Below are 26,205 nucleotides of genomic sequence, written 5' to 3'. Positions count from 1 at the left end.
AGGGAAACCTCATCACTCACCTGCCTTTATCTTGTACTGAAAGCTTAAACAGATACTTCAACAGAAATATCACACAGTTCTCCATTTCTGCCATTCTCCAAGCTAACTTTTGCTAAAATAACTTACCTTGTAAACAAAGTACTTTTTTTGGTTTTGTTTTTCAGGTTAACAGCTGGAATATCTTCTTAGGCATTACTTATAGCACATACGTGAATGTCTTTTCAAATTTATAGACAACATTGCATTTTCAAATTAAGAAAAACAAAAGAAACAGCTCCAATCTTCACTTGATAACATTTATTTGATATTTTCTGAAATAAGCAAGAATTTTAAGAAGCCCATAAGCAATCAAATACAGCCACAAAAAATAAAATTAAAAACAAAAAAAAAACATACTGATCCTAAATTAGAAGCACTGTGAGAAATACACAATATTTCATGAAACAATATTGTACATCAACAACCTTAGGAAACGAACAACTCAAACCATATGCTTAGTTTACTCACAATATAAAAAACTTTAACTTTTAAAGAAAAATATAGATTCAGTCCAATTGTAGGATCTAATCCCATGCCCACTGAAGTCAATGGAAATGTTCTCATTGATTTCAATGCTTAAAGGATCATGCCCTTATTTTGCCTCAGGAGGCACTTTAATTATTATACAAGGCCTAGCCTGAATACTATTACAAAAATGTCAAACATCAACTCAAGAATATGTTCCAGCAACTTTCAGGAAATAATGGAGAAATAGGTTGTCTATCCATGCATGGAATAAGGCAAAAGCTAATTCATTCAGATTAGGAATAATAATTTTTACTAGTTTCTTTTTCACAACACAAACATTTTAGACTTTTTTAATTAATGGATATATTATATATCATATTATGCTTCACATTTTTCCTACCTCTACTTAGAAAGCTGGCACTGACATGTCATAAAGAATTCCTCATTAATTATTGTTTTCTGTTCTGTAACAACCACAAGAAACTCATCTGGGTTTAGTAATAGTGTCTACCAAGAAAAAAGCACACACTATCGTAAGCTTATAGTTTATAGAGCTCAAGGTACATTAAAATGTAATTCATCAAGTTCACAAATTCTGTTTTAAAATATTTTTCCAAACTAAAAGCTGCAGAAAATTGGTTCTTAAATATTCTACAGAAAATTTTGAAGCATCTAATGTTTTTAAATTACTTATGCTTTCTTAAAAATATTTAAATTAGGTTAGTAGCCCATCCTTTTGAAAAATAATGCAAAAAAGATACACTAGGTTACAAATCTTTTGTCTTAATCAGTGTAACCAAAGGTTTGTCATCTGGGCTGTAATCTTCATAAGCAATGGGGGTTGCATCATACATTGCAGGTCGAGATTTCTTGCCAAACCTGGAAACAAAAGAAAGCTTGTGGTGACAAACAGAAGTATGAACAAGTTAATGGCAACAACCCACTGAGTGATGGTATGCTGTGAGAAACAAACCCAGAGAGCCTAGGTAAATTCTAAATTGTATTGCAACATTCTGGAAGTACAGATATTTAAATATCTGAACTGGAATTTCGAAAATATATGCATCAGATTAATAACAACAACACAATAAACAGATTGCATATCAAAGGAATTCTGCAGGAATTCAGCTCCTGAATTCAGCAGTACCAGAATCTGGGAAGACTGTGGAAGGCAAGGGTAAAACTGATACAATTTCGACAAGGCCAGAATTTTATTTTAGAGCCCACTCTAACAACCAACATTGAGGTCAGGTCATATATATTTAAAAAAAAAAAAAAAAGCAAATATCAGACAACCATATCACATTTGCATTTGGAAATGCAACAGCTGTGCAGTGAATTGAGTTGCAAACTGTAGACAAAGGATTAAAAAAAAATAATTTGAAGACTTTGCTCACCTGACATCCACTTGAGAAGCAAGTTGAAATTATCAACATTCAGCATGCTATTTGCAACACCGACAAAATTAATGGCAGTTAGGTTATTGCAATGCCACATAAACCTACCAGTCTTGCAAAGGCATCATAAGCAACAGAGTACAGAGATTTCCTGTGGCTGTATCATTGTGGTCCCAGTGCCGGCACGTCCAAAACTCCTCTAGGTGCCTTTGCACTGCATAGACGATCTGTCACGCATCTTATCATTTATTAAGATACAGTGCTAAAATGCAACTTGAATGCAGAAACATGACTTACGTGTTAAAAATGACTACAATTACAGGAATTATAAATAATGAAAAGGATTATATAAAAATGAGGCAAAAGAGTGCCAAAACCTGCCTTCCCTATGGACCTGATGCAGAGAAAAAAATATTAACATAGAAACAGAAAGACTTATTTGTATAGTGATCCAAACAAAGGATTCTTTTTATTCCCTTCCTATGTGCCATGTTAACTCTGTGTTAATTTAATTTGTGCGCATTTGAAGGTGAGGTTCAGAAAATTCAGACTTTGAGGATAATATTTATATGAAAACAAACTTAACTTGATTTTCTTCCAAGATTTTCTTGCAACTTCCTGACCACTCCAATTTAATTCTTGGCTATTTAAAATGATCTAGAATTGTTGATAAAACTAAAATTGCTGGAAGTATTATGATCTATCTGTTGGTAATCTCATTTTTCTAAGTATTTCAGCTGTCAATAACGCCACACTAGATAACATTTCTGTGCAGGAATGTCTGCTTTCTTCTAGTTTACTTTAGTATAGACAGGCCATGTTCCCTCATCAGCTTCATAATAGATAAATCTGTTTTTCTATATATGGGATAAAATTCCAAGAATCAAATCAAAGAATCAAGTTATGGCATCTTACCAATCAAAGGCAGCAGTGAATTCTGAATTTCTCCGTCATTCTCAAGGGTTTAAAGGAAACAGAGCTTCTTCACAGACACAAATGATGATGAAAATTCTCCAGGGATTTAAGTAAAATTTTGCCCTTTTGACAGGTACAGAGAACACATGGCTTGTTGCATATGGTGAAACAGTACAAAATCTGTTCTCTTGTGTAGGTCAGAGTTGACATGTGCCCCTAATTAGAAAACACCGAGGAAAGACCACAACATATGCTAGTTGTTTGTGGCCTGGCTGAGCCATCTAACTGGTAGACCACATTGCTTTGATCAGGCTGTTCAGAAGCCAGTCCCAGCTTGTAACACTAAACAGAGTTAACACAAAACTTGGAGGTCTCAAAGCAAAATTGCTAAATGGGATGTCCTAGCTCAATGGGTGCGTATCTAGTAGCATCACACAAGGATCTGATGCTGTTGTACAGTTTAATTGATGACAAAAACATAAAACAATTGCCAATACAATCTGTAAAAACAATGATTAAAGGGGTAATAAATAGTGAAAAGATGCAGTTTCCTGCTACAAACTGCACCAGATCAATTAATAGACTGCTTACAAAAAAAAAAACAAACAAAAAAAACCACATACTAATAAATGAAAAAGACAAGTATGACCAAACACAAGATTATTCATCTATGAACAAAGATTGTACACCAGATGGCTAAACCTCAGTCCTGAGATGCACGCATACTGGAAGAAGACGGGAGGGACATGATGGATAATCATTTTAACATTAGCTTTACCAGGATACTGCATCTGAAGAACAATTTTGAGTTTGGATCTATAAACAGAGCATATCAGGAGGACTGGGAAAGTTCTATGGCCTCTACATTTAGCATTGACATGACTATTCATGAGCAATGGTACTGTTCCAATGTATGTATCAGAGATAATTCCTAGGGGCATAGAGAGCATGGAATTTGGAAAATGCACTTGGTAATGAAACACTGAGTATAATCAACCTGTGTAACTCACCTAAGAGACTGAGGGTTCTCTGACAACTTTGGGGACATCCTACTCAACGCAGGAATTCTTCCTGGCACAGGCTGCTCCATGTTTGTCTGTCTGCAAATTCTACTCCAAGCATGGCACAGGGTTGCCTCTCCACTTCTTAGAAGGGTGTTTCAAAAGATGGCTAAGCATAGAGAGTCGTTAACCTCTCCAATTCCATTCAAGTAGAACTTTGAGAAAATTTATGGCCAAGCCTTAAGGAAATGATAACCTCCAACTTCTGTGAGATAGGCTGGAGCTTGGAGTGGTCCCAAAAGCAGAAGAAAGAAACCACACATTGCGACTGTGCTCAAAAACAGCAATTCATATAAGGAGTCCACAAATAAGTTTAAACAAGAGAAGAAAAAGAGAGAGATCAGAAGAAAAAAATCCATACCTACAGGAGGAAGAGATTATTCTTCTCTCCACAGGAGGAGAATAATGAGAAAATAATTTCCTCTGCATTATTCACTGAAAAAAAAAAAAAAAGTGCACAAGTGGTATTGTGCATTCCTTAATATAACTGAACTGTAATCCTAGAGTTTCCACAAAGCTGAGATGCTGCTAGAGGGTAAAAAAAGAGAATATACTGAAGCTCATCAGATTGAGGAAGCCTTGGATGTTGCAGTCTGACACAGCAGACTCAAACACAGGAGCGTGTTCACTGCATGGAACATGCACAGGACGTGTGGTGGGGAGAAGCTTACCCCGCTGTGACAAGATGACTTAATCAGAGCCTGATGAACCAGACTCTCCAGCCCACACATAGACAGAACAAGCGTCAGCATGTGGAAGTTAGAATTAAGCAAACTACACTGCAAGAAGTGCTTGGAATCTAATGCTAATGATATCAAAACACAAGAAAAATTTCCAGTAGGTCCATCTCTGCGACTGGATATCTTATGAAATCAGTATGGATGCTTTTCTAAAGTGAATGATCCAGTTTCAACAGCAGTTTCTGGTTCCTATCTAGTGAAGTCTTACATCTGCATTAGCAAGTGGTCAATTATTTCAAAACAACATTCTCTTCTGGCCTTAAAATTTATAAGCTTTAAAGATAAAATGAATATAACTAGAGTATTTATTTACTCTCTGCATAATGAATAGTAAAGACAGTTGTGCTTCAGTTTGTTAGAATACTGTCTAGTTCTATCTGCTAATCCTTAGAACATTCACTAAAAGTAGACATTTATTAGTAACTATCCTTGATCACGTTCATTTTTGCTTACAGCAAGCACCTTGATTAGCAGAGATCAAATTATAAAAAGTGATCAGGATAAAGATCTGCTGAGAAACCTGAACAAGTGATCTTAAAATAATTTACTGAATATGCAACAGGCATCCACACTCCCTGGATGCCTACTGGCATCAACAGAAATCTTACATTTAAAGGAAATAATCTACTCACTTTTCTCAAGCCCTACATTTTCCAAAATTACTAATAACTTTTGGTATCTAACTGAGAAAGGGGGGTGATTTTCAGAAAATGCTGAGAACCTATTATTTGAAAGTCAGGTCTCTTAAATATGGTAACTGAAAATTCAGACTTGGGTATTCTTAATATGCAGATTTGTAGTTTTATGCAAAAATAACTATAAAAGTCGTGCATCTTTTCCTGGATTGAAATGACCAAAACAGTATTTTATATGTTCCTGAAGCCAAAATGAACACAATAATCTTCACACTAAATCTCTTTGAATTACCTGACTTGGCAGCTCTATCTTGGCTTTTTATACTGCATCCATTTTCTGAGAGTCAGAGAATTATTATTTGGAATGAAAACATTTCTTTTCATTTGCATTACGTAGAAACGCCTTTCCCAAGATATGGAAAGCCTTTACTGACAGGTTCCAATAACATGATTTTTAACCGCATAATATAGATCTGAACAATCATCATGAATGCATCCCACTTTAAAGACTTCTTTGGAAGTTATTTAACCCTTATGCAAACTTATTTTTTTCTAAACTTCTGCCCTTTGTTATAAGTGGCAATTTAGTCAGAGTAATCCAGAGAGTAGTGAAAAGACCTGACCTTGCCCAATTTCTTTTTGAAAGGTTTCATACAGGAAAACGTTTTACCATTTCCATTACCTGCCAGCAAAACTCTAAAAAGCAGGGAGAATTCAGATCCAAAAGATCCTGTCTTGCTGGTATTCCTTCCCTTGGTGCCCTTGGATAGAGAGCTGCCAGATTTGCTTTGAGAAGTAATTAAGAAAACTCAGGTGTCTCGCACTGTTCCTCAGGAGACCATTCCCAGTCTTTGGGAAGCGCAAAGTACCACTTCAGTGAGTAGAAACTGAACAGGAATGACACATTCCTCTCTGCTGCAGTCGTAAGAGAGGTGTTTGATTTGAAAGATTAACAATATCATTTTGCACCTTGCTCTCCACCCTTGGAGACGAGCAGTACATAACAGTAGACGTGCACAAGGCCAAATAATAAAAAGCTATAAAGCTTTTTTATGGGCCATAAAGCAACTTCCTCCTCTTCCAATGCACCACTGAAAGAAAAACCACTTCTCAGGATGTGTATGGTGTGGAGATGCTGAGTAGAAGAGATGTAAGGCAGAGGGGCAAAGGAGACGTCAAGGGAAGAGTTGAAAGAACACTCATATTATTTAGATTGTTATGTTAAATAAACTATACACAACTGTCTTTTTAAAACATTTACTGGCTGACGTGTTGACAATGAACAAATGTTTTAGTGTAAATCTAGTTGGAACAGTTTAAAGAGCTACTGCCCAAAGCTGTGATGTGATTAACTGAGCCTGTGGGAATTCCTCATCTATTTCAGATAACTTAGAAAACTTCAGTGCGGGTACAAATTAACCTACTTAATTTGCACTGAAACAGAAATAGAGCATTCAGAAAATGAATTACCAGCAATCACCAACCAACGTGCACACATTTCTCCAAGTCACTGCACAGGAACGTGTCTCCCTCCATTCTTTTAAAAGCATTTTAATGGTAACATATATGAATGCTTTTGTTGGAATTCAAAGTGATCTTGACAAATTGAAGAAATGGGAAAAAGAAACAAGAAAAATGAAAGATCTACCCTATTAAGAGAGATGTCAGAAAAAATAACGCTGGCTAGGAAGCAACATGGCAGAAAGGATCTTGGGGGTGAGGAAGGGGTCTAACAGGTCACAAAATTAAAACATCCCTAGTGTAATGCTAATTAAAAAAAAAAAAAGTTTCATTTTCAAATGTATGAACAGTAATGACGTAATTAAGATACAGGAGGTGATTGCTTAGTTTGTTTGGCACAGGTAAAGCTTCAGCTGGAGAACTATTTCCAGTTTTGGGGACGATCCTTCAAAAAAGAAAAGACAATCCAGAACATGTGACAGAGAACCAGTAAAGAAGCTGGCATGATCCAGGAGGAGATACTGAAAGAATGGGTTAGCTTAGTCTGTGAATTAAAAAAGTAGTTTTGCTTTGTTTAGAGGGAAAGGGATGAATGGAAGGAGGGAGACCTGATTTACATGATTACCAGAAAAAGAATGGTGATAAATTATTGTCCATGACAACCCGAAGAGCAGTAAGAAAGAAGTGGCCTAATTCATAGCAAAGAAAATCTAGGTTGGATTTTAGGAAAGCCCTTTTTAACTCTAGAAACCTCCAAAGGACTTGAATAAAGAAAATTATTGGCATGGAGCTAGATATAATTAATGCTACATCAGTACAATAGCTTGCACTGCAGCTGTTGAATCCATTCCAGCCCTACTTTTGTATTATTCTGACACCCAATGCCCTGGCTTGCCAGTGCTCCATTAAAATTAAATGTCAAGAGATTACAATCTCTAGAAAAGCAAGTAAGAAAGATCCTCATCTGGAGGCAAACAGGGGCACAAAAAGTCAGTGATTTGAAAAGAGTCTAACTGAATAGTCTGGTAAATTAGTCATAAAATCAACAAGTGGCTTTGCTGTCTAATCAAATTATTTGTGTGCATCTGTTAAAGAGTGTTTACATCCCCAAAAAATCCTACAGGCTAGGAACTGCATCTGTCTCTCATCACCAGTCACACCAAATAAGCTCAGAATAACTCCCACTGTCTTCAAGGAGTTGTGCTGGATTATCATACTTGAGCTGAAAACAGAATAGGGATCAAAAAGAACAAGGAGCAATGCCTGTGATCCTGTCTTTTCACAACAAAGCAGCCCATTCTCTGCCAGCAGTGGTTAGCTGCAGCACACATGGACTGAAATTACGTATCATAACAGATTTTTGTTAAAGTTACCATCCCCAGAACAAACCTGGCATGTCGGATAGAAGCAATTGCATTACTGAATTCACTGTCGATGCTTCTGCAGTTGTAAAATTCTTCATAGGCTGGCCTGGAAGAGCCTTGGTATTCAATGCGGCTGATGCGACATATTCCCACAATCAGAATGATCAGCATCAGGACAAACGCTACGCAAAGAGCCCCAATGATGATGTAGAGGGAGTGACGAGGCATATTTGTTAGACTCTCTGCCATATGCCCAGACTTCCACTGCAGATCTGCCAATGAGAAATAAAAGGTATAATTAGTATTTTGTAGTATTAAATAGTATTTTATAGTATTAAATAATATTTTATACCCTTCCTGCTGAATAGAATTATTTTATTATATTGACTTTCCATATTTTTGTGCAGGCTTTTGAAGCCAGAAATATGTAATATGACAATATTACCAGAAGCCAGAAATATGACAATACAGGTCTAGGAGTTCCCTCCTACGTGTAGGCATGATGCTTTGCTCAAGAAACCTATTACATTTTGCACTAACATCTTCCAACTTCATTCTGCCAAAGACCTTATGTTTGGGATTCACTCTTTGAATGATGTGTGGTAAGACTTGGAAGATTTTGGTTTTGGAACACATTTGGACATCAACACGTTTGGGTCCTTGCAAGTAAAACTGTTGTGCTCAAGAAAAACTGTGCCTCTTTCATTCTTCTTGTAAGGTGTATAGTGCTCTGGAAAGCTCCAGAAGGCAGGTACGCATTAGAGAATCATCTATAGAGAACCATCATTTCAAGGGCAAAAAGGGCATTTCATAATACTGAGCCCACTAGAGTCTTCTCTCGAGCATAATTTCCCTGAGAGGTCTCAAAGCAGACCTTAAAGTAATGCTAGTGTAGAAGAGGCTTCTTGCATTTAAATATTCCAAACTTTTTTTTTTTTTTTTTACAAATATTCTTGATATTCAAACTATCATCTATCAATGCCAGACTAGAAAAAAAAATCCTCAGAGTAAGGTAGGGAGAAAGCCTGAAAGCTTGACATGTGGGATTCATCTGGGCAGAGTTTGAAGAAATGGCTGCTTTTTGTTTACAATAGTAAAGGGCTGTCCTGATGCACCCCTGCACTTGGACTTGCTTAGACTTTTTGTTCGCAAATGTGAGCTGAGTTTACAGGACCCCTTGTTTGTGTTATCTTTCTCAGAGATCAGTGAAGTTTTGATCAGCTTGAATCATTCAGGGATTTAATGTTTCTGAAGTGCTATTACTGCAATTTGCTCAGTCAGGCTCTGAGGAGTGAATGCAGCTGTGCAGTTTGGGATGGGTTTCTATTTTTGTTCTGCAGCACATTCGTCACACATGGTGGTTTCTGTCAGGTTGTCAGACTAAGCCAAATCAGATCTAATGTGAGCAGATATATGGGAAGACGGTTCTGGTTTAGACTCTGTGTCTTCCATCTCTGCATGATAAGTATGAGAGATATTTCCTCCTTTCTTCTCCAGCAGATAAAAATACAAAGATTAACAGCTCATACTCCAAAGATTAGAAAGAACACATGACAGCTCAAAATTACTGTATTCTCAGTTGTCATAGTAATATTAATAAAATTAATTAAGAATTAGATTTCAATGAGCACCATACAGTCTGCACTACAGATACTTTTTAATATTAGTATTCAAGCAACCACATGGCTTGGCTTACCTTGGTAACCACATTAATAATTAAGAAGTGGCAAAGGTTATGATATTAAGAAGTAACCAGCAGGGATTAGGGAATTCATGAGAGATGTTTTGTAGCATTTTTACACTGAATGCTCCATTAACTTTTTAGGCAAATACAGTTCATCTTGAGAAGAAAAATCTACTCTTTATAATTAAGATAAATTTAATCCTAATTGATCAGTATTGCTAACACTGGTAAGAACAATAAGATGATATAATAAATATCACAGTTCACCTAGGCACATTACATTTCACTTGACTGTTTTTTTGTATATACACCACTTGAAAATAAAAGAGTACAGTTTGACAAAAAGATAACCCTGAAATCCTGCTAGGGTAGGCACTTCAAGCCCATAAAACAGACAGCTAGTGGAAAAAATTGGGAACTACTAACAGCAATTACAGAGTTTTTCCAGGAAAAAAAAAAAAAAGTACATCAGTACATCAGTCTCTTTCATGCTTCATGGCTAGTAACAGAAAATCACCTAAGATAAAATGTGATCCACCCAGTCAAATGACTCCTGCAGCCCTGACTGTTCCCCTTTTCAGCAGCCTGAAGCCTGGCTTTATCCTGTCTTTCTCCAGCATTCAGAGGGATGGTCCAGTGAGGAAGCCAGTGCACAGGGTTTAAATTTAATTTCCAATACAATATTAACCATTATGCACAAAATGCTGAAGCAATATGATAAATATTTCAAGGGGCTATGGAGAGACTAACAGAAGCAGAAATACCAAAAGATTCAATCTTTAGAGGTGGACAGGAATCCAGTGCACCACTGACTGAACTCCAGTGAGTCCAGATGTACTGCGCCAGATTAGAAAAGAGCTGGACATGGCCTTTCTATTTCTGGACATGATCAGGATTGGGTTCAAAACAGCTGGATAACTCAGTGCAGGAGAGAACCAGCACAAAGAACTTCCTGGGGATACACAGTTCTGTAGAAAAATCTGCAGATCAAAATGCTTTCAAATCCTTCTGCAAAGTGATTTCTTCAAAACTCAGTCCCTGTCTATTTGCATAATCCTTTATGTACCTGTTAAAATCCAGGCGGTTTAGGAAAGCTTCCACAGCTTTGGGTATAAGCCACTGCATTGATTAGAGAGGCTGCATGTCCATACTTAGATCTGACTGTTGTGAAGCATCACAGGGCTCCATAACAACACAGCACTTTACTTTGATGCTGTTTCAAAGTAACTAATAGCAAGGGAATGTGTGACATTTGCTGATGTTATGCTTATTGAAGAAACTTTTGGTAACCCTCAAATTTTAAATTTAATTGTCCTTCAAAATATATCTCTGCATGACTATGCAAAGATTTTTTTTCCTGTTTTCACTCCTTAAAGGCTAATCCAAACCAGAAATTTTAGATTGCATTTTTAATATCTGCTACGTTATTATTATTACATATGTACACTCTAGTAGCTGTCCTGATTTGTTTGAAAAAAACAATTTTAACCTCTTCAATTGAGAGCAATTGCCATGAAAAATACTATATGATTTTTTTCTCCAAATATTGAGATGGAAATAAAAGGTCCAGTATTTCTGGTTGAGAATCAGACTTGCAGTATTATCAATGCCAGTTAACTTAGCTAATTCTCTGCCTCCTGATACTGCAGTCACAGGATAAAAGAAAAATCAGGTAGTGAAAGGCTTAAAACAGCAACAACTATGTGCTATTGCTCCTTCCCATCATTTAAACTTACATAGTTTATACGTGTGTAATGAGCAGAAACACCAGGTTCCTGAGCAGCAGACAAGGCCACTGCGATTCAAGTATAAGCAGATGCTATGTGTAGAGAAATTTGCACTAAGCAGAGACATCTTCCTCAAGAGAATGAAATTTCAAGCATAGTTTTATCCACTCTCCCTCCGGCCAACTTACTAATGGGGTCAGAAAGGAATTGGTGTTGACTACTCACAGATGTAAGCCTGAACCTCACCTGCCTTACATCGTGCTTAGGGGCATGCATCCCTTACAGGGGCAAGCAGGAGTAGTTGAGCAGCTGGGCAACAGAAAAGGTTCCTTCCACCTTCTGCTTCACCCATCTTCTCATGCGTTTACACCAGGTATATGTGGTGCAAAGAGCCAAACTTAGTGACTGTAGGGCAATAGAATAGAATAGAAATAAACTTAAAAAGCAGTTGATATGTTTAAGTAATGTGTAAGTAAAGAGAGAATTTTCGTATCCTCCTTGTGGAAGTGAGATAAGGAAAACATTTTTTATTCCATCCTTTATGTAGGCATTTTCTCATGAGTGCACAATAGGAGTTTTCTGAGTCCTGAGTCCCTTCTGTTTATTTTTTTTTAATATGTGGCATATCACTGCAACATTAGCTGTGCTAACAGGTGTAAATCCCCTCACAGAAATGTGTGTATCTGTGTAATATCTCGAGGGGATCCATGAGCGCAGTATCTGAGCACTGAAGCAGTTAAATACATGGCTAAACTCTCTAATAAGACATCTGAAGCCCAAGAACAAGTCATCAGTGAAATCCAAAGCAGCTCTCAAAGCAGCAGAAATAATGAAGTCTAATTTCTGTTTTAAATCTTCCACAATTAGACTTTAGTGAGAGTTTACACTAAAGCTTTTTCCATGCTAAGAAGGATTACACTGGAGCTGTTACTAGACCCAACCCCAGAACCTCTGTAAGTCTTACTAAATGTTAGGAAATACTTCATTCTGGAGACCTTTACCTTTCTAACAAACCTAGTGGAAATTGGCTTAAAGTTAGAAAAATTCATCCTGAAAAAGATAGTGACAGCATGCATACATCGGTCAGCAGAATTACACAGGATTTGTTTCCTTAGGTAAGCAAGTTCAAAGCAGTTTTTCAGAAACATTGCTGGAACTGCAGGTGCTCAGAAGTTGGTACCAGTCTGTTAGCACCTTGCTTATGGCTCTATGGAAGTATCCTTTACACAAGGCGAGTATGAAAACAAGCTCTGAATACATGCAATTAAAAGGCAAACTGCTTAGTGCCCAACTGTGAGACAGCATCTTTGACAATCTGGTCCAGCACCTCAACCAAGCAGGGTGCCCAGAAACAGAATTTTCTATCTTCCATAGACACTTTTGAACAATTACAGTCTCACCTTCATCCAAATCAACCTTATGCTTCATCCCTATCATCCAAATCTGGTTCAGCATTTTCCTCTAAAACATTTAACAGAATTTTGATGATTTACAGATGATTTAGAGTGCAGCAGACAGATATTTAGAGACAAGTGTAAATTTCTGTAACGTCTATATCACTTTTAGAAGTTTTTAGGACAACTAACTACATAGCTATATATATATATAAAACTTCTGTAAAGTTTTTACAAACTTTATATATAATTTTAAAAAGTTCTATAAAGTTTTTACAAAACTTACGTATTTCGCAGTTTGCACCAACCCATCCATGTGGACAATGGCAGGTGTAACCACTGGGCTGATCTATGCAAGTTCCAGCATGATGACAGGGGTTGCTGTCACAGTCATTAATATCAATTTCACATTCTTCACCTTATATCATGGAGAAAAAGAAAAAAAATCTATATAGCGGCTGTATATCAGGTATGACATCAATGTAATTTGATTTTTCTCTAACTGCATAACACCTTGTAGCTCAATAGCATCTTTATTCTCAGAACATCAAAAGTATTCCATAATGTTTCAAGAAGTCAGTCTCAAAGAATCCCTAAAAAGGAAATATCCTCATTCAAACAGGTGAAAACAAAGCCTGAGGGCTAAGTGACTTGACTGACCTCACTTAGATTATCTGTCTCCCCTTTCTTTAAATATGAGTTCCTTCCAAAGCAAATGTGATATAACAATTTGATATATATATATATATATATATCCTGAACTGCTAGAGTAATTATAATATAGGTAATCAGTGCCTCTGAGAAACAGCCATTGTGCAAGAGAAAGCTAAGTCTTTTTTTTTTTTTTAATGGCCTTTAACAAGCACAGAAGAGAGAGCACCATTTGATCTACAAAAAGGCTGTGAATAGGTTCATCTATTCCTATGACTCGCCTATTACCTTATATGACTAACAGAACATCAGGTTGCAAATTATTTTGACAGCAGATATTTGGATTACACCAATCATGTCAATTTAAATACAAGGCCAAAGGATTAAACGGGCTGCTTACCATTACTCTGAAAGTGCAAATTGATTTGTAACAAGCACTTTAGGGCTTTTAGCAATTGCATATTCAGGTAACAGAATGACTTGTTTCTTCAGCTCACAGGAACTAATAGGTCAAGGTTAAAACATCCTCCAATTTCAACAGTGTCCAATTAGTACAGCAGCTTACCTGAAATTCTTCAAAACGTTATTTTTAAAATGCAATCTAGTCTCAAGCAGAAATGTCAGAAGGCATATTAAATAGCTCTTAGCCTAGTGAATTCTCTTTAGCCATAGATTTTTTTTTTTGCTGCAAAATTTTTAAAGTTCAAAGCAGTTGCAAGTAATATCAATAACTTTTCATTCTCATTAAACTGATTACAATTCACCGATGTCCAAACTAATTTGTTTCCTTAAAGAGATGCTGTCTTATATGGTATTTGTCTTGGACACTGCAAACACTGACATCCTGTGTAATATACAAATTAACTTGCCTGCATATCCAGGTGCACAAATACACGTAGCATTCAGTCCTTCACTGTCGCAAGTGCCGCCATTCTGACAGTTGATGTTAATGCAAGGGTCTTTGTATAATTCACAGTGCCTTCCTGAAAGGGAAAAATTAGTAACTGCTGTTAACTTTACCCACGCTGACAGTCTGAAGTTAGAACAGGTGATAACTTCATCTGGATGAGCACAACAATGTCCAGCTATCAAGCCTACCATAAAACCAAAGCCTTGTATTTTATGCTGGCTAAACTTTTAACGCACGTGCTTCCCTTCTGACCCACCAAGGGAGGTAGGGAAGTTTCTGCTACCAAGAACTGCTGGAGTTTCTGTGAAAAAGCAATGGTACAATAAAGCATAATCTGATCAGCTACGTAAAATTCCTCAATATTATACATATCGTATAATACATTATTCATTATTTATTATGTTTGTTTTTATATTATATGTTATATATATGATATTATTCCTCAATATATTATTTAAACAATAATCATCTTCAGTAGTAATGTGATGTAAGAATTTCTTTAATAGGCATTCTGATGCCTCTGAGTGACTTTTGCAGGACACTGAGGAGTACGGCTAAGTCAATAAGAGAAGACATTAATTTATTCAAATGTATACCTATAAGTAAACACCTGAGTTAGTCAGCTTCTTGCCACTACTCCTGCAGCACAGCAGCAGAAGCCAGCATAGCCAGAAGCCCACCCGTGCATGCTGGCCTATGCTGCAGTCCAGAGCAGTGCTAACAGCCTGGAGCCCACGCAGGGGAAGGCAGGGGGGTGTGGAGGCAGCACTGGGGACTGCAGACAGGGGCAGGTGTTAGTGAAATTGAAGCCCACATAATATCTTGAGCTGGTTACCTCTGCTCCATTCATTAGTGTCACTGAATACCTTAAGTATGGAATGAAGGAAGCTCAGTTATCAGGAAAAACTGTTCAGAGGACCAGGTCCCCTGCTCTCATTTGAAGCACAATGTGCTGAAAACAGTGCTCTCACTTGCATGTACACGATGGCTGAAAACAGAACATGAAGTCATAACATGACGGTTAAGTGCTCTTTAAACTGTCATGAAAAGCTGAGGGTCATTTCCTCACTAAGCCTCTAAAATGATGAATTCTTTATTGTCCAAGAAAAGTGCAATCACCAGCATGAAAAGAAGCTGTGAGTGAGTGTTACTTATCAACACAGATAAGGATTGATACTCTTAACGAGAGAAATGCTGGGTTAATGTTCCACAGAACATAGTCATCCAATGTAAAATAAATTTATTTTTAATAGCAATAATATATAAATTCAAAAATTTCTCACAGTATGATTCAAAACAGAATACACAAAACAAAGTAGCATTTTAGCCCTCCATAAAGGGATATATCGCAGAGATCCAATAAGTGCTATGCTGTCTAAAACTGAAATCTATTTCAAGATAAAAAAAAAAAAATTCTACAGCCGAACACATACTTTTCTGCTGTATTTGATAAATTACTTATGAAAAACTGAAGACAGATTCCATTCAAATATATCCAGGACTACATGTGGTTAACAGGAGAAATCACAGAACTACTGCTGTCTCTGGGCTTCACAGTCTTCTAAGTGAACAACCAGAATAAAAACTTTCATTTTTTCTCCTTTCTGCTGATCTGTTTCAAATACTGATATTTTAGTACTGTGCTTTTATCTCCCTTCACTAGGAAAATACAAATAAGATTTAGAAAGACCTCCTTATAATGTCTCCCAAGAACAGCTGATGAAAAAATTTATTTAACAGTTATGATGTCTTTTAGAAACATACCACTTTCTAACATGTCTTAAAAACAGCTTAAAATAAATAAATAGATAAATAAATAAATAAAAGAAGGGGAAGGGGAAGAGAAGTAATACCTAAGAAGAACAGACAAACTATTTGTCCCCATTACAAGGGCGTACATTTGTCACATGATTAACTACACAGGTCAGCAACATCTGAATGACTCACTTGAATAAAGACTATGGGATCAGGATCTACGTTAGAGTTTGTTTCTGTTAATTTCACATGTGGGTTTTCTTTCTGCTCAATGGAGGATATTTTATATCTGTTTGTAGCAGAACCTATTATAAGAAACACAGAACAATTCAAAGAACAAGAAGCAAAAACCATTTTACCTTCATATTCAGCAAGACACGCACACTCGTAGCTATTGACGAGGTCTCTGCAGGTGGCTCCATTCTGGCAGGGTGCAGAAAGGCATTCATTATATTCCTCTTCACAGTAAAGGCCATGGTAACCTAAATCATGTGAAGAGGAAATAAAACTATCTATGAAACACTTCCCAGTAAAAATTAACAACTAAGTCTCTACAGATTGCAAGCAGACGTGTTAATTGAAATATACTGTACAGACAGATGCATGTTAAGACACTGATTTTAAGGGCAATTGATTTTTAATTTTGATTTAAAAAAAAAAAAAAACAGGAAGCACAATTTTCTGAGAGATGCCCCAGACACTCCCGATGCGATGAACCACAGCAAGGCAGTAAGCACCGAGGCAGCTGGCCAAGGCTGCAACAGGCAATGCAAACAACTGCACTCTGCAAAATGGAATAATCTATTATCTACATGTCTTTGAGTTTTCTTGAATCCTTGCATCAAAGAGGCTTTTCATCAAAGAGGTGATAACTGTATAACTGTAGTTAGAATGATAATATTTTATATATTTCAACTTTAATGCTGTACTATGTCAAAACAATTTAGAAGCATTGAGATACATTATTTTTATGGTATTCACAAGTAGTAGGCAGGTATTGTGGTCTGAAGAAAATAGGAGCACAAGAGATGTTCAAGACCTGCTAATAGCCACTTACTAAGTCAATTCTATCATGAAATAAGAAAAGGAATTAATCTGCTTGAAATAATGCTTTTCTTATGATTCAGCTTATCATATGATCATTAGTTTTAACAGTAGTTGAAATTACTTTCTAGATATAGTAGATAAGGTCAAAGCAATACCTATTCTTAAGCAACAACATAAATTAGTACAGTATAAAAATGGAAATAAACCAACTGCAATGCTATCTCTTGATTATATTGGTTACTTAGGATTAAATATGAAGAATTGTAAGCCTGCTCATTTTGAAGACAATTATATTTGTTACCTTAGCTTATTTAATTCCTCTTCAATAAACCCAGGTTATACTTCTACTAATGAAAAGCTTCCTCTCTTCTGCCTTCTACTTATTACTTTTCTTTTTCCTTTATTTTTTTTCAAGTAAGGGCTTTCCAGCTCCAGAAACAATATCTACATTTGTAGGTAATTAATCCATCAACAGGCAGTTGAAACAGGCAGTTTCAAATACGCTTTCATATTAAAAACACTATTTCACAAAGAACAAGCATACAGAAAAGATGTGTCATGATACATTAACACTACATAAAGCTACTCTTCCAACCCCCTACCATGGATTAGTTTAGGTTAAAGCAGTTAAACATTTAATCTTCCTAACTCATCACAGCCAATATTTCCCTCTTGACCTCTTGTTAGCACGATGCAATACCGTAAATATGTACTTGTAATCTGTAATACAATGCTGTGCATGGGAACACAGTTTATGTTTTTTCAAATCTTGATTTACATGCTACATACAACTATAAAAGCAACAGATGAATGAGTATACCATGAATACAGATGCTAAGGGCATGGATAAAGATGCCAAAAAGGCCGAACTACAATATGTAGATATTTCAGAGCAATTTTACTTTCTCAGATAGTCTCTAGGTTGCAAAAGCTTGCAGATATGAAGTGAGGATATCTTTCAAGAAGAAGGAACCAAAAAGAGGGGCAGATTCTCATCTCAGTAAGGGACAACCTATATTCACTCTCCTAGTCTAAACTTTTCCCCAAATTGTCACAGAACCACAGAAAATAGGACAAACGGCACCTCCAGACACCATTTCTCTCCCTCTCATCCCATTACGTATAATTAAAAATAAGGCTTCCTGAAGATACACCAGATATTAGTACTACACAAGATACATACACAGTATCATGGTTTTGCACACAATTATCTTTCAATAGTCCATAGTTGGACGAGCAGCTTTCTAAGAAACACTTCAGAACCACTTTGTCAGAAGCTGCTAGCCAGGCACCACAGAACTGATGAGCTAAGCGCTACCCTCCTTCCTCTGCTTGCAGGTCGAGAGCCGGTGCTTGCCACGGGTCCCACAGTTTTCACCCTTTCCAGGGACCGGAATCCTTGAAAATCCTTGCCCACTCCCCAAAACCCACGGGAAACGTGGCATCACCTTACATAGAAGGTGAAGGCATGAAGGCACGGTGCACAGGGAGGGAAAGGTGCTTTCAGTCTCCATGACAAGGCACATCTCGCCCATGCATGGTCCCCCCTCACCGCCAGCCCCACGCTTTTAAATTGTACTCATATATAAACCATGTATGATGTTGAATGCATACATATGTCTTCAAAAAGGCTACAGAAGAATGCTTGTATCTTTTATCAAAGAATTAAGATGGAAATGGGAGAATTTTTCAGAGATAACTTCAGAATAACAGGTTCTAGCAGCGTTGTTTCCTTTCTTCCTTGTAACATGAATTCTGCTGCTTTTGTATTCACAAGCAATGCTGAACAGAGCTATTTGCCTATTTTGTGGTGTATAACATTTCCGTGGACATATTCAGAAAAAAATGATATCTACATGAACAACACTACTCTAGCTTCTGTGTCCTGGGCAGAAAAAAAACCACATTTGACATTGCAGCTTCAAAAAGGGCACCTAAAATTATTAAACTCTTTTCTTTTTTCCAGGTCGCTACAAAGCAAATATGCCTTCAGTAACTGTGCCTTCATGCACGCAAGCAGAACTTGCCAGTTGACAGTTCCACTCTGATACGCTCTCTTCAGAGAGCTGGGGAAGGGACAAGAAACCTAAAAAATAAAAAATAATAAAAATAATAAAACAATGTCCCTACATTACCCCTTCTCCCTCTAAACAACTGTCCTTTTGTTATTGTTTTTTTGGCTGCTACCCTCCTATGGATTCCCAAATCCTTCTTTGTGAAGCAACAGAGGCTTGGGCTACAGACAACTACATACACCAAGGCACTTTTTAACATGGCCGTGTTAAAAATTGCAAAGGGAGAAAACATGAAAGGGAGCACACAATCTGTGTCAAACAGGCTGATGAGAAGAAGCTGTGGGTTTTATCAAAGCCCTGAAGAACAGCTGATGGGGCAAAAAGTACAGCAGTGCTTGCCAACCTCTTGAGATTATCTGCACTAACAGGTTAACAAAAGGGAGAGAGAAATGCTTGCTCTCCCATTATAAATCAATAAAGAACAAAGTTGAAAGCTTTTGACGCTTTCTCAGACACTAGCCCCTCAGCAGTGATTCCCTGTGCTTATTCACACTTAACACTTCAGCAAATCAAGACAGCAAGACAAAAACCCCACCTTAATTTGGAAGGCCTAATGGGGTAAAATGCAATAGAGAGCTCTAATTCACAGGGAACATCAGTTCATACACAGCCCTTCACTAACAGAGTTGCTTATTATATGGTCATGAAATAAATGTGTTCGGTTAAAACCTGAGCTTATATAGAAATTAAATAAGTGAGAAAGAGAGAAAAGCTGCTCCAGATGGCAGGAAGGTAGGGAGGCATGCTTACCAGCCATGGGCAGATTGCATGCAGGGCTGTCTTAAAGTAGAGGTGGAAACAAGACGAGGAACCAGAGGCAATAAAGGGCTCACAGAGAGTCTGGAACTGGAATTAACCTGAAGTCACTTCTGCCAGAGCTTGCATTTCTCACCCCAGCTCCAAAATATGGGAAGGGAAAAGACAGAGAAAAGAAAAATTGCTATTGCTGCAGGCAAGTGTTGCACCTGCCTCTGCAGATGCACTAAGATAAACCTACGCTCCCACGCCCATCTATTTAGACACATGAGCAAAAAGCCAAGTTCAGACGAAATACTCCAAGGCACTACATCTGAAATTGCCACCACTTTTCATACCCTGGGGATTTTTTTCTGACACTCCTCTTATTTTCAAATTCTCTCTTTGTGCTATCATATATGCTTACAAAGCAGGGGACAAGTGTTTATGTCGGTATGTGTGTTTTGCGGTTTCAAACTCCTTACTCCTATGTCTTTAAGAAAAAGCCAAATGCAAAAGTTTGCTGCAATAGTAAGTTATTCAATTACTAGATAGATTTCTTGACTTTGGGCCAGAAAAAAATAATAAAAGAATATATTAAATGTTTGCATTTGAAACTAGCAACAGCAGCTTTATTAAATGAATAGAGAATAAAGAGGTGGAAAGGCTTAAGACGAGAAAGAAACTGCTCTGGGATTCAGGGACTAAATAAATGTTCTATGAACAAAGTGGGGTCCCAGTGGTTTCTTGAATCAGGCTCTAGATGAGAAGTTCAACAAACAAGCACGCTAATTTTTATCAAGAGTAGTTGGCTAACATATGGTAAGCGTGAAAACACAAGGCATTTAAAATATGAATGCAATGTCCAACCACTGTTTTTTGTTGGTTTTGTTTGTTTGTTTTTAATCTATGGGACCAGGCGAGAAGTATTAATAATTTGGGTGTGTAAGCACGTAAATAAAGATTTAAATGTAAAATTTCACATACAATTGAAAAACTACACATATATAAGAAACAGTTTTAGAATTTGTTGCACAGGCTTTTGAATTCCAACTAACCCTCTCAGCAGGACATTTGAAAAAGATACATATTCAATTTAGAGATGACTCATGCTTCCTACCCCCTACATTTGGAAACGGGAGCATTCAAAAGCATTAGACAGCTTTCCAAGCTAGTTTATACAAATTAGCTTTTCTATACAAGCTATTAGATGATGTAGGTTATCCATAACCATGCTCATGAAAGCCAACACGAAAAGAAAATCAGTAGCAAATGCCTGGTTGTGTGTGTTCTGCAAATTGTGCAGATAGGCAAGTTCAATAATGATCATTTATCATTCTTTAAATCTGTAAGCTGGCAAAAACAAACAAACAAACAAACAAAAAAAACATGGAAACCAAACTGCCTACTAAGCAAGGAGACTTGCAGACCCTGTGCTGATTGGAACTGTTTAAAATTCCTCTCCTGTTTAATTTTTGAGGCAGAAGTAACACAGATGAAAATCCAGCTGACACTGTATGCCTGCTGGTAGAAACTGTGCATAAAGGAAGGATGGCATTCAGGTCACAGATACAAGCAAAACTCTGCAGTGCTTTGCTTCTGTAATAAGAAATTACATCCCCTGCCAAATACCTCATAAAAAGAACATGGCATCCTAGGACTGAACACACACACAAAAATTGAAATTGGCAGCTTCTAAAGTTGTGGGTTGTTTTTTTTTTTTTTTCTTTTTGTTTGTTTGTTTTGCCTTTTTAATTTAAGCTGCAGGTTCCAGATATACTGTACAACCAAGACAGAAGAGAGATCTAAAACATAATTTAATAAACCTACCATTAATGTTTCTAAATTATGTATATGAATTCAGTGATATGTTTGAAAGTGAGAGACACCCACACAAAGAAGTTTGTAGTCTTGGAGCTGGCACACTGATGCTGAGAGCCTGCAAGTCAGAAAGCCCCAGGCTCAAGAAGCAGAGATCGTTTCTTTCTTACTAATATATGGTAACATCTCCATGTAGTCCAGAATGTTTATTATTAAACCTTGATAATGCTACCAAACTGCACGCAAATTTTATTCACCCACTTTACAAGTAATGTAGCAGAGACTATCAAAATCTCTGCAGGCAAAATTGTAAATAGAATCCAGGTTTTTAATACAGCTGAGGCCTAACTCATCCACTTTATCACACTCCTTTTTAATGAAGATAGCAAAAATGTGTTGGGCCATGCTCTATAGTCTCTACTTTAGCTTTTTACGAGTTATAACATTGAAATCCTAAAATTTAATCGTTCTTGGCTTTCTTTAGAAAAATCATGTAAACCATTTGCAAAGTTTGCGTTATGGTGACTTCTAAACACTGAACTATAAAGAACTCGATTTCCATTTGTCTAGTGTGCCATTAAACTATGGGGAAAATCTCTGAAAGTAGCTTGTTAAAATTCTGCTGATAATCTATGATTAAAAAAAAAAAAACTGAAATAAAGATTCATAACAATTAAAAGGCACAAGAAAACAATTTTCACTATTCCTATTTTCCTACCTCTTGAGTGCTGTTCTAATGACCTTCAGAAATAAATCATCCAAATTTTTCAATTATTGACAAGTTAAAAGAAAGATTTCATAATTTGGCCTTTAATTCTACCACTATATGAAGCAAGTAATGTTATTTGCGGAGGGAAGTCCTTCTATAACAAATAATCATTTTAAAATTGAAATTGCAGCAGTCAATCGTAAACAATGGTTTTACTGTTTTTAAAAAAGAAATCATTTTCTTAAATACTTCTAATAAAATTTCATATGTGGAGCAATGCAAAAAAGTTCAACTTTAAGAAGTGTAATATATGGTCTTGGATGCAAGCTCTATGGCTTCTTACCTGGCTAACTTTTAAGATCACAAATATTATTTAAATAAAAATAAGTTTCCATAATATATGAGAGGTGTGGGATTATTTTTAAGCCCTGAGTGACAGGAAATTATTTTGCACAAACCTAACCAACAACTTCCCCACAGATTAGGTGACAAATTTCAGGAATAAAAATCTCTTGTTTGGCCAACGACATTTAACTAGCTTTTGTTTGTTTAAACCACAGGTAGAGGACATAGTGGAGATTCTTAAAGCCTTCTGTGGTTTTCCCAGAACAAGAAATGCCTAGCATTGCCTTTCAGGGACGCCTCAGGAGAGCCCTCGTGCTGGACAGCTCCTGATACTCCAGTTCCAAGTTGGATCCCTTTTTTTGGTAGAAACGTAGAAGAAAATTTTGACGCTAACTGGGAAGTTCAGGCTTCGGATGACTTAATGCATCAGTTATACAAGGGTAAAATATCTCTTTTTGTTTTTCAGTTTCTATAATTCAAAGCATTTGTCTCCTGTCTATTCTTTTCAGAACTTTCCAGAGCATACACAGCACAGGTATTTTTTAAAAGTGTTCTTTGTACTCTTTGTGGGTCTTTTTTTTTTTTTCCAGTTAACTCCGGTTTCAGTCATACATCAAAAACCACTTAAGAATCAAACCATATTGATATATTTTGATCACTTTCCATGTCATCCAGAGTTAGGCAGCTCCTCATCTCAATAGTTTCACCATCCTCTGTAGAGATTTTTCTTGACCATGCCCTAACTGCTTGCACTATGCAACAGCTAGAAAAACAGCCCTTTTCCATTCAGAATCTGAACAAGTTAACAAAATACACACTACTCAGTCAAGGAATAGCTTGATGCTACCAAGCAACTCTCATATTCCTACCTGTCAAGTGTTCACCTCCACATCATATCTACAGGTGTATCTGTTTATTTATTTAGAAGCTCAACCCTTTTTCTCCTGTTCACCCCCTCTGCTATTTAGTCCTTCTGGGGACTGGGCAAGAAGAAGAACAGTGAATGGGTAAATATTAAACTATCAAGTTATTAGTTCTAATAAAGAATTTAGGAAAACATCACCTGACAAATTCAACTACTTGCAATCAAAAAGATATTTTTTCAGACATGGAACTAATTATCAACTTATATGAATTGTGGCTTGTTCTCTCAATAAGACAGGGTATGCTAGCTCTATTTAAATATGATAAAGTATGTTGCTCTTCATCTCAATAATCAATCCTATTCTCTAGGGGTTCCTCTATTATGCAATACAACGGCAAAGTATTTAAACACTTCAAAAAGGAGGACTGAAAATTTGAAATGAAAGAATTGTCATCTACACTTCCTGAAGTATACAACAGAAACCAAATGCTAGGTCATACTACTTCTGTATTCTGAAGTCACTTAAACATCCTCACCTATCATGCCACCAAAACAAACAAACAAAAAAAATCTACCTACCCTCTTGTTTCAGAAAAGCTGCAAGCTTTTATTTATTTATTCATTTGTTTATTTATTTTTGTGGGGGATGTTGATGTTTGTTTTGTTTTAAATGAGGTAATATGTCTCAATGCTTACAGAAGTTCCTATATGATATCATGAGATTTTTATAATACCATATGTATAAATTCTCATCTGATGAACAAGAAATAAATTATGAGATAACACTGCTATACTGCTATGGTAGAGTCTGCACTTCACATTTATATTTTTCTCCTTTTATAAAGCAGAATGTAGAATGTATTTGGATTATAAATCTGTCATTTCCATTAACTTCTGTTCATTTGTGAGTACTTATGGAAAAAAAAAAAAAAGGTTCTGATGGTTCTTTCTTTGTGTCTAAGTAGCAATGATTAATGTTAGTGTCTAACCTATTACCAGAAGTGTCTTCTTCCCAAAATCAAAACACAATGCAAGAAGAAAATCTCAGCAATAAAGCTGTGAAACTACACAACCATATTGTGGCCTCCCTCTCAGGATAGCATACATCAGCAAGAATCTTGCTACACAACATGATTCCTTATGCTGAAGTATTCATAACGCTGAAACCTGTTCTTTCCACTTTCCAGTTTCAATCCATTATTCCTACAAAGTGACGAATGCTTTCATCCTTGAGCAGCATCCTCTCAACATATGGAATTTCCTTGATGATCATATATATCAGTTACTGAAAGTAACACTTTGAAGTGTGCACTCAATATACTATCCAAAATATAAGCTGGTAATTCTTACTTGTGTCTTCAGAGATCTTTTTTCAGATGAGATACCAGTTTTATGGGCTACAGAATCTTAGATAAAACCTCACTCCTGTCAAGGAAAATAGAAGAGTTGTCTATATTTCACCTTGCTCTAAGAAGCCATAAGAAACACAAGCAGCAAGCAGCGACATTGGATCTTTCTTCCTCAAAATGCCAATACTTGAAAGTCAAATGAAACAGCTATTTTTACCTTGTTTTTGTCCTAATACTCACTATACTACTCTGAGAGGAAAAGCATTATAGGAACAGATTGTGGGCTTCCTTCTAGGGAGCAGAAAGAGAAACTTCTTTGGAAGGGAAAGAAGCCACCTGCTTTCTATGTACAAGCCAAGAGAAAGCATTGGGATGCTATACATACTAATACTCAGATTAGCAATCTACTTCAGGCTTTGTGATTGGTAGGGTAGCTCCACAGCTTGCTAACTGAGGAGACAAGGAAAAGAGCTGGAGATACAGACTTGCGACTGGTTTCCCAGAAGACAAGTGAAAGCAGAGAGCAGGCATTTCTCCAAAAGGAGCTTCCAAGAACAACACGCACATCACAGTGTCATGTTTATGTAGAGTTACTAACTATCCAGCTTCACTGCTTAACTCATTCTTGTGCACTGGGGATTTATTTTCCACTTAACTTTTGCAGATTTCAAGTTTATAGCTGCATAGGAACTTTTTTTTTCTTTTAAACAATAGTGCCAAAATTATTCAAACCAAAAGAAAGATTATTGGTTTTTACCCTGTAAACACATAAGTGGTAGTGAGTGTGCACTAAAGTATAATCTTTTTCTACACATATGGTATAATTCATTCCATTACTCTACCTATTAGTTTTCAGGGCTAAAATATTTAAAGGGGCCATAAAAACTCAATATTTTACTACATTGGTATAATAAAGAAAAAAATATCTAGACCTAAGAAAAATGCAACCCAGACACCATGCACAGACAAGCTGTGTCATCAAGCAGGTACCACCTGAGTCCACCAGCTGTACTCACCTGAGCAGTACCACTGGAACTTCTGAAGAGAGATAATTTATA

The 26,205-nt window shown here is 36.6% G+C and overlaps 1 protein-coding gene across 1 annotated transcript in view; it reads right to left on the bottom strand.

The window, feature by feature from the left end:
* Nucleotides 1-280: 280 nt before the first annotated feature.
* The window catches only part of DNER (delta/notch like EGF repeat containing), a 121,390-nt gene continuing 95,465 nt past the window's right edge, over nt 281-26,205 (bottom strand). The window contains exons 9-13 of the mRNA XM_083847863.1: nt 16,561-16,683; nt 14,406-14,519; nt 13,172-13,303; nt 8,106-8,352; nt 281-1,386 (exon numbers count right to left, since the gene is read on the bottom strand). Of these exons, the coding sequence (XP_083703989.1) occupies nt 1,275-1,386; nt 8,106-8,352; nt 13,172-13,303; nt 14,406-14,519; nt 16,561-16,683 (728 nt within the window). The 3' untranslated portion in view covers nt 281-1,274. The remainder of the gene's footprint in view (nt 1,387-8,105; nt 8,353-13,171; nt 13,304-14,405; nt 14,520-16,560; nt 16,684-26,205) is intronic.

Source organism: Anser anser (genome assembly GCF_964211835.1).
Source record: "Anser anser genome assembly, chromosome: 9".
Classification (NCBI taxonomy): domain Eukaryota; kingdom Metazoa; phylum Chordata; class Aves; order Anseriformes; family Anatidae; genus Anser; species Anser anser.
Note: the sequence above shows the minus strand (reverse complement) of the source record. Positions and strands in the feature narration are given on the sequence as shown.